General features: G+C 42.5%; 1 protein-coding gene across 7 annotated transcripts in view; it reads left to right on the top strand.

Moving 5' to 3' along the window:
• The window catches only part of DENND1A (DENN domain containing 1A), a 363,162-nt gene that overhangs the window by 301,605 nt on the left and 47,968 nt on the right, over positions 1-13,589 (top strand). For all 7 annotated transcript variants that reach the window (XM_044992540.1, XM_044992536.1, XM_044992539.1 and 4 more), the window contains one exon: positions 45-176. In XM_044992540.1, coding sequence (XP_044848475.1) covers positions 45-176 — 132 coding nt within the window. The remainder of the gene's footprint in view (positions 1-44; positions 177-13,589) is intronic.

Genomic DNA, 13,589 nt, shown 5'->3' with positions numbered 1-13,589 from the left:
AGAAATGTTCCTGGCCATGCAATTCACCTTTTCCTACCATACAGGACATTGCTGAGAATGGATGCTCTGCAACACCAGAAGAGTCCCTACCAAGGACATCTCCTTCTCCGTTGGGCGAAAAGAAGGACCCTAAACTCAGAGAAGATAGAAGACCAATCACAGTACACTTTGGGCAGGTAGGTGATGTTAGATTTGTTTAAATTGTATTTGTTATAGATAGGCAAAAATATTTAATTGAAAGATTGTTCATTTAAAGATCTCTTTAGCCTTTTCATTAATTTTTACAGCTCAGTTACATCATTCTGGGTTTATTTTCCATTTCACCTCCACATTTGGGAGGCTCTTATCATGTTCGGTGGTTTCAATGGTTTCTTTCATGTATAAGGTATTTTTCTGAGGCAAATTATATTTTAGATGAATTTGCAAGAGTATGTAGCATTTATTTACAGCAATGTAATAATAAATGATTCTGTTCCATTAGTGTGCATCGTGCTACATTCCTTTAGTACAACAGGGTACATTATTTAAGGTGTCTTCATTTAGCTAAGCAGATCACTAGTGTTGGCACAGAACATCTAATTATTATTATCACTTCAGCAGACTTCAAAATTTAAAAGCAATGAACTCCAGTGGAAAAAATCAATTAATAATTCTTTAATAGTGCTCTGTATTTCAATATCGACAGTTGAGCTCCAAATACGAGCTATCCTCATTATGTTTCTGACAATGTGTCTACAAAAATAGCTGGTTTTATACTAGCTAATAATGTAGAAAATGTTATATCAAGTCATTAAAATTGGAATGGAAAAACACATAATATTCACAATCAGCTTTCCAGCATAGCATACATTAACAGTTTTTATTTGTGAAAGATATTTTTGTCACTGTATTCAATGTCCTCTGTTATTCCTGATCTTTTTACCTTTTTTATCTATGAGGCTCATTAGAGCACAGAAATGACTATCTGGTTTCTTAAAGGACAAATTTGGAATTAATATGGTTAAAAAACAGTGCATTATCAGAAAGTGGAAGCTCTAAAATGACAGGCAAGCCATATTTTAGGTAAACGATAGTAATAGTAGTAAAGCATATACCTAGCAAGTTAATATAACTAGATTTCTTACTATTTAGATATTAAATCATGTCTACATATGCATAAGAAGCAATAATTTATTACAGCATCTTATTTTCAGTTTTCCTTTTGATCTTCCTTTTCCTTATCATTTTAGAATTGGGTTGCATGCTTTTAGAACTTTGCTGCTGTGCTAAATGCAGGTTGTTGGAGATTATCTCAAACAGATTGAGCCTCAATTAAATTTTTGAAGTGGTGGTTTATTTTTCATTTATTTTCTGCTCTAGTACAGTTGAGGGGGTTTGGGGCTACTGAAGAAATGCAGCCACCTTGATCCACCAGGAAGACATTAGAAACATTCTGAAATCCAGGCAAACCCTACATTTTTGTTTTTTGTGGGGAATCCTTCCCCTACCCCACCCCCAAACTTTTTACATTTGCGTTAACAGTCGATCATCCCAACACTTTGCTGGATTACTAAAGTAGATAATCAAGTGGACAGTGCTTACCCAAAGTCATGTTGTGGGAGGGATATGATCACTTTCAAATTTTTTAAAGATCACTTTCTCTCTGTCAAAAGAAACATGCATCAGCTTTAGTGAACCACTGGCAGAGGTGAAAGGCTCACTTGCTAAATGCTTATTACTGTCATTACATTACAAATGTCAGTTTCCAAAAAATTGTGTAACTTGGTAATTGTAGGGCTATCTTGCTTACAGTCTTTGTCCTTCCACAAATCCTCCTGATCATAGCACCACACAATATAGACAATTAAACAATACTTCCATGCAAGTGGGTGAAAGGTGTTCAGTTGTAGGAAATATAAATTGAGGCTTTGAAAAAAATCAACTTTTACTATTTCAGTGGTACATGAGCTCTAACTAGTGATTAAAGGGGGAGATTTTAGTGTCACTTTTAACTCCTTGTAAAATAAGTGGGGGGGGAATCAATTAAAAAGGCATAAAAACTGCTGAAATAAGAGCTGTTTGTGCATTCGCAGGTCTTATACAGTGGGGAGGATGAAAGAGGCTTTTTTCTTATTGTCACTTGCTTTCCATGTCTGCTAGTATTATGCTAGTGTGTGTGGTGAAGGCAGAATTTTTTAAAATGCGTGCATGTGGATTAGGGTCAAGCCCTGTGTATCAGTAATGCAGTTGGCTCACCCATACCACTGCAGCGCCAGAGCCTACCAACAGCAGCGATATTCCTTAATTGAGACATGCTGTCAAAGTGACAAACACATTTGCATACAGTCTATTTATTTTCGTTGGAAAGGTCTGCAGTCTGCTGTTGGTTGAACATTCTTAATCAGCTTGCTGTAAGTGAGCCGGCAGCTAGCTGTCCTATGTTGGGTGCTTCTCTTCATTACATGACAGATTAGCTAAAGGGGGATGGGCTAGGAAGCCAGCAGCAACCTTTAATTTTAACTCATTATATCTCATCCTATTTTAAGTTAGTTTCTAGCATTTCTTGTATAGTTTTGTGTCCACACTAGCAGTTATCAAATTGCAAAAACTGTAAGTAAAACATCTTAAGGAGGCTAAATATTAAGTGCTGAACTGTTCAGTACTATTGAGAATGTATCCAGTATTATTACCTAGCATCTTAACTGTTAGATTTTGCAGCATAGAGATTTTTAAGCTGTCTCATCTTGCTTTGCAATTACTTATCAGGCATCCCCTTAAGGAGGTGTTTAATTAGGTTAAATTGTTAACTTCTGTTCCTATAACTGCCCAGAGATTGAGAGAAGCTCTCCTTGGTGCCCATATGAATGACAAAATTATGTAATGAGTCATTACAAGATGGGACAGTCGCAGCCCCTTTCCTCTCCTTTTATCTTTCATGGCTTTTCTGTTCTGCTTAGGACTGTGGCTGTGATCCTAGCCCTCGGGTGACTCAGGTAGAAGACACTACCATCATGCACTAAGAACCTAGACAGCTATCCAACAAATAGTAGGGGCAATGGTTGCAAAATCACCGAGTGTTTAGCCAGTGGAGAGAAGGGGGAGTAATTTTAAAAAACCATTTGAGGGATCCAGGAGGCTGGATCTTCACCTCATTTCTTTAGGTAACTAAGGCTGTCTGTCTGATGCACCACTGCAGAATACTTCCTCTACCAACGGCTTGCTGGCCTTAATGTTGACAGGGATCATTTTCTTTCCCTTGGTTTAAAGCTTTAGACCAGACTGCATCACACATTCAAATGTTGGTGTCCACCATTGCCACCCTGCCACGTTGCTCGCCATGGCTCTAAATGGAATCATCCATGAAATGGATGTGGGCCTCAAAATGCCTGTCCTGCACCTAACATAGACATTGGAACAGGGCGGATGAGAGCAGCTGTAGCAAATGGCATACAGGGCAGGATTGCTGACCTAGAAGTTGTAGTTTTTCTTTCCATTCTCTCTCCAAGTAGATACTCCAGGTTTATCCTTTGCCCATATGGCAAATAAACACAATACTACATGGCAAATAGTCCTATAAAAGCTTGGATTGTTCCTTGTGACTTCCATTGTCAGTTCAAATTTGGAGTCTGTAATAGGTATTGTTCCAGCCTGTTCTCCACATGTCTCTTCTATACACACAGCTGTATTGGATGTTTGGCAAGACACAGAACTGGAAGCAGTTGGACCCACTATAATATGGGACATGATTATTGGTTAGAATGTCTGGGAAGAATTTTAACAAAATCTCAGTTTTTTTCTCCCACATTTGAAGCACTCATGCCTGCGAAAATACTGTTTCTCTCTGGGTAGGTCATAGATCTAATCTTTTTATGTTCAAAGTAGGGAAGAAGGGTGAGTGTCTGACTCTGAACATTCCTGTAGCATTTTTCAGATTCTGAATGTGTGTTAGTGATGCTTGAGTTGTGAGCTTTGGCTGGAAGTTTCAGCTTCCATCACTGGTCTGTTATTGATGGGGGAGCTGTGGTGATGAGAGCACCATATAAAGCCTAATGTTAAACAGCCCCAGGGCTCTGCCACTTCACAATTTTCATAATTGATTGATCAGCAGATAAATTAAAGTCTGGGTTTCAATTCTGATAGATTTCAGAAGTGATGTTATGTGAGGAGCTTTTAATTCCTCCCCACCCTACACACACACACCAATTTATAACATGTTATGCTACTGGGGAAAATTGAGTCACAGCAATAACGCCAGTCACGTTAGGAAAAGAGTGCTGCTCTTATTCTCGGTACAGGACTGAACTTGGGGAGGGGGGAGATCTGCTGGGCAAAAATCTTGAACTTTATTCTTTTTCTATTTGCACAGAAGTTGACATTTCTACATCCCATGCAAATATTTGGATAGGTGCCATATTTACAAATCAGTATTACTGCCAAAAGACTGGGGGGAGGGAATTATCTTTTCGTGTTGTGATTGAAGAAGCAGAAAACCTGGTAAATGCAGTCTGACTTCCATGATCTTACATGTGTGTGGATCATGATATGAACTAAGGAATAGATTTCATTCACATTCGATGGCTCCTATATTCAGACTTTGCTTTTCTTTCATTTATGCAATAGGAACATAAGTGCAAGAAAAACAAAATTTGACTATATAGGAACCAGTTTGTAGCATGCTGTGAAAGGAAAATCAGTCCTCCCACTTTACAAACTAACTTTATAGAACAACCTGATCCAATGGCAACCCTCCTTCAAAATGTGGATTGGGAAAGTGAGCCCCAGAATTACAGGGACAGCTGCTTCCTCATCCTCTCCAACCACCTCTCCTCAAGTTCCTGAAATGAGATCCATGAGTAGTGTTAATTCTCCTTCTTTAAACCATATCCATAATGCAGTTATGAGCCACTTGGCCTCAGGAGTGGAGCCTGGGGAAGAGATTAGATCAAAGAACTTGTTATGTGGGTTACTGTGTTGCTCTCATAACAAAGTTGTTCAAATAGTTCATCTTCCTCTTTCCTTCTCAGTTTGTTTTAAGTTTGTCTGTTGATGGGACATTGATTTGCAAGGATAACATGATAGTATCAATCTTCCTGTTTTTGCACATACATCATCCCCGGCACATAGTTACCTGAGTGCTTCCTGAGTTCCTCACAATACCGCTGTGGGAGGTTAAAAAATTATTATCTTCATTTTATAAGTGGGTAACAGTGGCAGAGAAGGGTGAAGTGACTTGCTGCAAGGCCACATGGAAATCAGTGGCCACGCTGGGAACTGAACAAACATCTTCTGAGACCCACAGTGGTGCCTTCGCCTCAAGACCATCCTCCTTCCTGGTATGTCATTTGGATTCTTAGAACACGTTAACTTTTAATAGCCCAATCTCAAAAGTTGAGTTTCACATCATGGCCACAAGACATTTAGAAAAACAAACCTAAGTCCACTAAGCGACACAGATGCCACAGCATGATATCAAGTAAATTTAAAAATGGGAGGAAAACTGACAGCTGAGAGAGAAGTGAGATTCAGGACACACTCGCAAGCATTGAGATAAAAAAATCAGGTGATTCTGATTATGGATTCAGTGTTTCCTGAATGTGTTCGGCTGTTATCTATTTAGTGACTATTAGTCTATTTTCAGAGAAAAAGGAACAAGGAAAAATATCACAGCCAATGACCAAGGAACACAACGTATATCCGGCATCATAAATTATTCTCTCCTACTTATTCAGTCAACACTGGATTTGTTTTTATTCAGTCAGCTTGTTGGAAGAGAGGGCTGGAATGGTCATGCCCTGGCTCACCCACAAAACTTTCTTAGCCTCCCAAAGCTCCCCTCTGCCATTCCTCTTCCTACCCATGCAGGCCCTGGGGAGCTTAGTACACGCTGCTGTCATCACCAAGAGGTGGCTGCTCCTTTGATGAGTGCAGCTTCTTCAAACCCTGTTTGTTACATGCACGTCTAATAGGTACCTCACCATAGTATTTAGATGCCATTCATGTAATTAAGAAATGTGCCATAACATCCAATGGGGATAATGTTTTCCATCCTCCTCCTGCCAAGTGGATTGATGTCCCTTGTTTGTTTCCTAGCCATGCTGTAGTTGTTTGTGGGAAGCTTCCACAACAGTTGAGTCTTGCCTTGCGCCCTGAAGGTTTCTAATCTGTCCAGTGGTAGTTCACTCTGCTGTCTAGCTCCTTACACTGAAATCCTTCAGATCCTATCTTCTGCAGATTTCACCCAAACAGTCACAATGTCCCTGCTCAATGTGAAAGTTTGGGTAGGATACCCACACCCCATCTGAAGTAACTAAGGCTTTGAGCACATCAGAGATTAGAACTAGGACCTTGCAGCATCTCAGGAAATCTCAAGCCAGTGCAGAGTAGCAGTGCAATGTGCTCTCACTGAACTGTTATCGCCTAATAGAAGGACCGCTACGTACTTGACCAGCTGAAAATCTCTACGTGACCTTCACGATCAGTCTCAGGTAGATGTGAATCTCATGCATGGATGGGTTATTCCAATTTAATTTAAAAAGATTCATTTCAAATAGGTGTTTCTTCCAAACCAACATCTCTCCGAATTATGATGAGTTTTTAGTGAGCAACAAACGTTCATAATTATTTCAAGTGTATTTAACTTTGCACTATGTAGAGGCTTTTATCACCAAGGCAGAGGTGGCTATGGGGCCATCTTAGAGGTACTTTTCTCTGCGGCTAAGTACTGCTGAACCACCATACTATGGGTGTGCCTGATATTGCTGTGATAGATGCTCTGAGGGATAATCCCTTCTGGTGTCTCCAGCAGCACAGCCAGGAAGATGGATGCTGGATGCTTTAAATATTTTTAATTTGTTCTGAATACTTAGAAGGCATTGATTGCTTAATGAGTGTGTATATAAATTGCAATCCTGGATGTGTGATCAGGGCAGGAGGTTGTTAGGTAACTCTTACTGGGTGGGCCTGAAACTATTGCAACATGGAGTTGAGCACATGCCTCCTTCACTCTCATCAGGCTAAGTCAAGGTATGCATTACTTTAATTGGTAATTGTCATGATTCAGTATCTCCTCTCTGCAATTGTGCTGGTTTATATAGAACCATCAAGTGCATGGCACTGTACAGTAGGTGGTGTGCCAAATCTGATAGCCCAAGTTGATTGGCCAACACAGTCAAATAAAACACCCACCAGCAGCAGATTTTAGTCCCTTTCCTGAAGGATGGAGTTATTGTCCAAAACCTCTCACACTCAAAACTGATAAACAAGGCTTCTTCTTGATAATGCTTCTGCCCCCGCCCACACAGCACATGTGTCTCCAGCCAGATCATCCACCTAGCTGCTTTGGAGTATCCCCAGGTCCTTTCCCAAGGCCCAGGGTCTTCTGCAGGAGTCTCCCTGCCGTTCCACCTGTGACTGAGCTGATTGCCTGCTTCTTATATGAGGGCCAGCTGACCTGCGGGGCTAGCACTTGACTCCTGGTTTCAAATATAGCATCTGGGAGGTAGTTTAACTAGGCACAAGCGGGACTGATTCCAGCTCCTTTAAAGGGCCAGCCCACCCTGTGACAAAATTTCTACCCTGCAGAGCTTACACCATTAACAGCACCGCAGGGTACAGTACACTGCAAAACAAACCCAGGCTGACGTGGTTGATCAGACTAAACCATTGGCTGTTAGGGAAATTTTCAGCCCCCTCTCCCTTCGTGCATCATTCCACAAGAAGTGAATTATACAGTTCTAATCACTTCTCTAATTGTTTGTAGTCAGTATGAATGTGTTCAAGGTTGTATGGAATATTGTTGTTATCTGGGAATAGAATTATTCTTATTTCATTTATGTTTTCAAAAGGTGGAATTCAAAAAAATGCAAAGGGAGAAAAAATGCAAAGGACTTTTGTCAAGTGGCCATTTATTTAAAAGATTTGATTATATTCCACTTCTGATGCACATTAGGAAGAATTAACATTCTGGGGAACCAATTTTAACTGAATTTCAGGAATAGTGGATTAAATTGAAAGGGTATTCACATTACTTAAAGCAATCTATCTGTGAATCTAAATGGGCTTCCCACTTATCCAGAATGCTCTTCCGAGTTGGATTCTTATTGGCAATTAAACTTTTGCGGGGTGCAGCCTGTTCTGATCATTTGGTGCCAAGGAGCTATGCAGGCATGTTCATTCCTCCTTTATGGCCTGCCTCTAGAGGTGCAGAATGAGCGATGTACTGTGGCAGGGCGGCAGGTTTCTTCTTTGAGAAGATTAAACAGCATAAGGAGGTCAGGGAGGAAAAAAAAGAACAAGCCAGCTACATTCCAGAAATGCAAAACTGGATCAGGCAGGCCAGGGGCAAGCAGAAGGAGGGATTATCTCCAATATAAAGGAGATCAAGTGAGGAGGGGATGAAGGCTGCTTTGCCGGACCATGTAATTCCCTTCACACCCAGGTGCATTGGAACAATAGCAGATTTCCCCTTCGTCTCAGCAGGAATTATATTGCAGTGAGGTAGAAATCAAAGGGGGAAACAAGTTCACTTTCTAATATTCATGCAATTGTATGCTGTGGTTTCAGAGCCAGGCTCCTCCTCTCCCCCCCCACACCACTCCCAACCCTCTAATGGAATAGGCATCTTCATTAAGGAAACAAGCCTCAATCCCTCTCCTCCCCACTAATGGACAAGGTGGCCTCCCTCTTCCTTTACATGAGCAGAGGTTGGGTCCTCTCCTCCCTCTGCGTAGTGCTTATGGGTTTAATACAAATATAGTCCTGGCCCTTTAAAATTCTTCCTATTCTGTAGGAAAGGACAATCTCCCTCTCTCCCCCATCCTTTTCAACAGGAATTCAGTGTTCTTCAGTGGAAGTCCCCCTGCAGGAGAGGAGAATTTTAAAGGGGACAGGACTGTACTTGGCCCAGAAACAGTTGTTCATCTGGTGTGTGTTGCAGAATAACTGTCCTTTGCTGTTTTACAGTGATACTGTTCTTAGGCAGAGACTGAAAATCATGTCAATGCACCAGGGAAATAACGCACTTGGGTGAAACCCAGCTTTACGGCGTGAGAGATTTGCAGGAGTGACAATCCATAGGATAGGAATTATCTAACTAAAAGGCTCGTGCTCTTCTCATGCGTATAAATATTTGACAAGTGAGACCTGGCTCTCTGTTTAGGAAGATGTACACCTACACCAGCTGCAGTGCATACCTCAGTTGCCAATGTTTTCTAATGAGTCCAAGACAGCTATGGTCTTGGCTACTAGAACAGTTCCGTGTGTGTAGCTCACATTACATAGAAGCTCAGGCTTAGACTATTGTGACACAGACAGTAGGACCCCAATCCTGCATTCAGATCAGCAGAGGCAAAGGTGTCTGTTCACACAGATGCATATTCTGGATCAGGTCCTATATGTTTTGCCAGCTTTGGCATTCCAAATGCTTTAAACAAGGCTGGTCTACAGTGCTGTGCAGAATAAAAGTTCTTCCCTGGGTACATGTAAGTCAAATATGATCACCCTTGGATCGGGCTGTATGGATGAAACACTGTAGTTTAGCAGCCCTCCTAGGGTTTTGTGACAAGCCATAGCAACTGTAACATTTTTGTACAGTCTCCTTGTTAGACCTGTTACTCTGAGGGACCCATAAATGGCTTGCAAAGAGTAGCTTGGTACCTCACTGCTGGCATATGGAAACATAACTGTGCTTTATAAATAATACATACATATATAAAATAAATACATCAGTGCATGCAAGGCTAACCAAATCACCTAGACTGACAACCTGAGAAAAGCTCAGAGGGTTTTATGGATGACTCGCTTAGGCTGTCAATGGACGTCAACATCCAGAAGTTTCTTATATATAACTGAACAAGTGGATATGTGCAGTTAGGCCAGAACTGTCTAAATTGACCTCTGGGCCCCTGGATTGAACAAAAAGATTAGAAGGGGAGTACGTGGAATATAACATGCAGTTCTTCTAACTGCGAAGCTCACTGTGATTGCTTGTGTGGCCAGCTGTATTTGGATTTGCCTTTCAGAGCCAGGGCTGGTTAGTACAGAGCAGAACAGTTACAAAGTGCCATGCTGTACATTTAGAAGCAATGTAATTTTTTTTGTGGTGGTGGAGGAGATATTACCCTAATAATACAGACTTCCTCAGCAAATGCTGGAGCCAAACTGGCAGATAGGCAGTGCTGTTTTTAGAATTCCTTAAATGAGAGGCCTGCTTATTTCAAGCATCCCGCCTGCTAGAGAGAAACAGCTTTTAAAAAAATAATGAAGTATGTATCCATCTACTGACATTCATTTAAAATCAGCTGGGCAGCATGGATTTCCTAGATTTGAATTCTGATATTAGGCCCAGTGATATTAGGCCCAGTGAGAAGCTGACAAAGTGACCAGCTTAAAAAAAAAACACACCCACAAAAAACAGTGTGTTTTTTTTCTTTATTTTTAATACCACATAGCTGGATTTTCCAGTATTTTAAATGAAAAATATATGCAGTTAGCTCTGCGTTGACAATGTCCTTGAGGATTTGACAGTGAGATTTTCCAGCAGTTGCTCTTCGTTAGAATCCTGGTGGTGTTTAATAAGGCAGTCGAACTGCTGGCACCTTCGGTTCCTGTTTGTTCTCGGAGGGCTCAGGGGCTGCTGCAGTAAGCACATCGACCAGGGCTGATCATTACAAGGGCGTACGCCACCATGAATAAAAATGTCACACGTTTTCCCATCTCACAGCGGTACAAAATGTCAGTCCTGTCAAACAGACATTGCAGGTAGCTGTGAGCAGTCAGTACAAATTGGGAAGCCGAACATTCCCCCAGCTTTCTGATATTCTTCATTTGAAGCAGAAGAAAAACAGTTGTTAACCTATTAGCTGTGATTTTAAACTCTGCTGAGACAGTGGATGGATAGACTTTCACACATGGGAATAAATATATTCCAGGGTCCAGGAATTTTTAAAACATTCTCTCTATCCATTTGCATTGGAGAGCAGAAAGAGAGAGGAAAAACACTCTCAGTAGAAACTTGGCTTATTTGGGAAGAGGCGCATTGGAAATTATGAAAAATTATCATCATTTTCATACTTCAAACACCCTCCCCTCTTGTTTTACCTGTGCATATGACTTTAAAAAGCTCCTTGTTGTTTTAGCTAGTGACCCAGAATAGGAGCAGTTTGGTAAATTAAGACTATTCTCTCTCCCAGCCCATCTTCTCCTGTTACTTGGTCCTGTATTGACTTTATAATGTGTTCCCTGCCTGTTAATACAAGTGAAAGTTATGTTAGGTTTGAAGATAGAAGGATGTTGAGTTTGTGACCGATCAGGCTTCTCTTGGCAATAGACTTGCCCTGATTCTAGGGATATTCCCCTGTGCCCACACAGTTATCAGTGCAGGGCTGGAACCTGTGATCACCGTAAGCATAGGATTCAGATTTCACTGTGGGATCCAGAAGAAGCTGGACTGGGTATGAGTGCCGTGGGGCACAGAGCCCTTATTAAAACACCGACAATTGCAGTAGTAATAGAGGGGATACAGCAAACTGCTGTCAAAATAGATTTCTTTGAGTGAAGTGTTTGCTTTGTGAGAAAGTCCCTCTGTAAGTGGTGGATTCTCCTTTGTTTTGCTGATCTATTTCTCCATGACTGATGCACACATATAAGCTAGTGCATTGTTGCAAACATAATATCTGAAAGGTATTAATGGCTAAAGCATGTTGCATAAGGAAGGCTCAGAGAAAGGGACCTCTGCCGAAGCTCTTAAGAAACAAAACAGCCAGAAACTGGATGGAAATATCAAGGATGAACTTTCTGGCTTGAAGGTTTAGCTGCCTGGAATGTGATGCTTTTAGCCTTTGTGTGTGAACAAAAATAAAATTGATTGGAGGTATAATCTGAGAATGTTGTAGGGCATTCTGGAGTAACGAAGGCCCTAGGTTCTCAGTATCTTTATGTTCTATAGGTGCCTGTCACCCAGGAACTACATATAACGCACAGAACTGCATTCTCCTGCAGTGTCTTAGACTATCTTGTCATTTGACTATGGAATCTGAAGAGGAGTTTAATTTTTATTGTTTGTTTCGACTGCAGCTGGCCACACTACATTAAAAAAAATGAAACCAAGTGGCCAGAGTCCCAGTTCACTTTTGCATCCTCTTCTGTCATTTCTTTTGCTGCCTTTTTTTTACACAGCACGTGAACTTTCCCATCACTGGAGCTAGTTGCATGGAAAGTAATCAGACATCTTGACAAGCCTTCAAACCACAAATGCCACTACAAATTAACCACTACCACTACAAAATACTCCTCCTGTCAACATCGTATACGAATACGTGCTACTTTGGGAGCATGCACTGAAAATGTCTGCTCAACACAGCTCACACATGAAAAAAAATGCATGTGTAATTCTGTGAAACATAACAAAATGCTCTCTTCTCTAGATAATTAAAACAGTATTTCATATATTTCCTGTTGAACTCTGTAATGAAAGTGGTTTGTCTACTATTTAAAATAGAATTGCACTTTTAAACACAGAATTGGTTTTAAATTATAATGCTCCATAGAAACAGTCTAAGCCAGCAGTTCTCAACCGGGGGTCTGAAGACACCCCCCACTTTGGTCCATGGGGCCCCATGGCTGAAGCCCCGATCCCCGGCGCCCCCTGTGGGCCTGAATTCAGGAGCCCCAAGCACTGGTACTCCCTGTGGGGCAGAAGCCCTGAGCCCATGGGCAGAGCTGGGGACATGGAGGGCACTGCTCAAACTGCAGAGCAAGAGCATGGCAGTCCTGGGGGCAGCTCTACACCTCTCCCCACCCTCATCTCCTCTCCCCGCCCCCTGGCCAGGTCGAAGGTGGGAAGCCGGAGCCAGGCAGTGCGGGGCAGCTGCTGCTCTGGCTGGTGCCATGGAGCAGGCAGCAGCAGCGTTCCCTCCTCTCCTGCCGGTGCCCCAAGTTGAAGTGCCTGCCCACAGCCCCAGCTACCCCCCTCCCTGCACCCTGAGCTACCTCCCCTGCCTGCCCACAGCCCCAGCTACCCCCCTCCCTGCACCCTGAAGTGCTCCTCAGCTCCCAGCCCCCTTTGCTCTTCCAGAGGCAGTCGGTAAGAGCCCCCCAGGTGGGGAGACCTGGCTCCATGGCTGGCAGACCCCTCTGGCAGACAGGCTGGGGTGAGTCAGGAGGTGGCACTTCCTCCCTGGCCCCCGCCATGCAGAGGTGGCTCTAGCTCCACTGGCCCCTGCCCACCCCCCCAATGGAAGTCAAACTACACCTATGCCCAAGGTCCCTGCCCCAAGGCCTCTCCACCCCTGCTGGGCCCTGGAGTTTGTACAACGTGTCAAGGGGGCCACAGAGAAAAAGGACGAGAACCCCTGATCTGAGCAACGCTCTCTGGATTTTCTATCCTCGGCTTCAGATTTCACCTCTCAGTCTAAAAGGTGGCATGTTTCATACTAAACATGTCAGTGTTCTGTAAAAGAAACATCCAGCGATTCCGGGGTGATTAGCAGAGCATGGGATTTATGGATGTAGCTTGTGTGCTTTGCCACTGATTCCCCTGGGAAAAGGCTTGTGGCCCTCTCATCCTAGAGAAGCCACAAAGGAAGGATCCTTTGGCTTCCACTGTGGTGGAT

Source organism: Mauremys mutica, chromosome 18, assembly GCF_020497125.1.
Source record: "Mauremys mutica isolate MM-2020 ecotype Southern chromosome 18, ASM2049712v1, whole genome shotgun sequence".
Taxonomy (NCBI): Eukaryota; Metazoa; Chordata; order Testudines; family Geoemydidae; genus Mauremys; species Mauremys mutica.
This window is presented reverse-complemented; position numbering and strand designations above follow the sequence as displayed.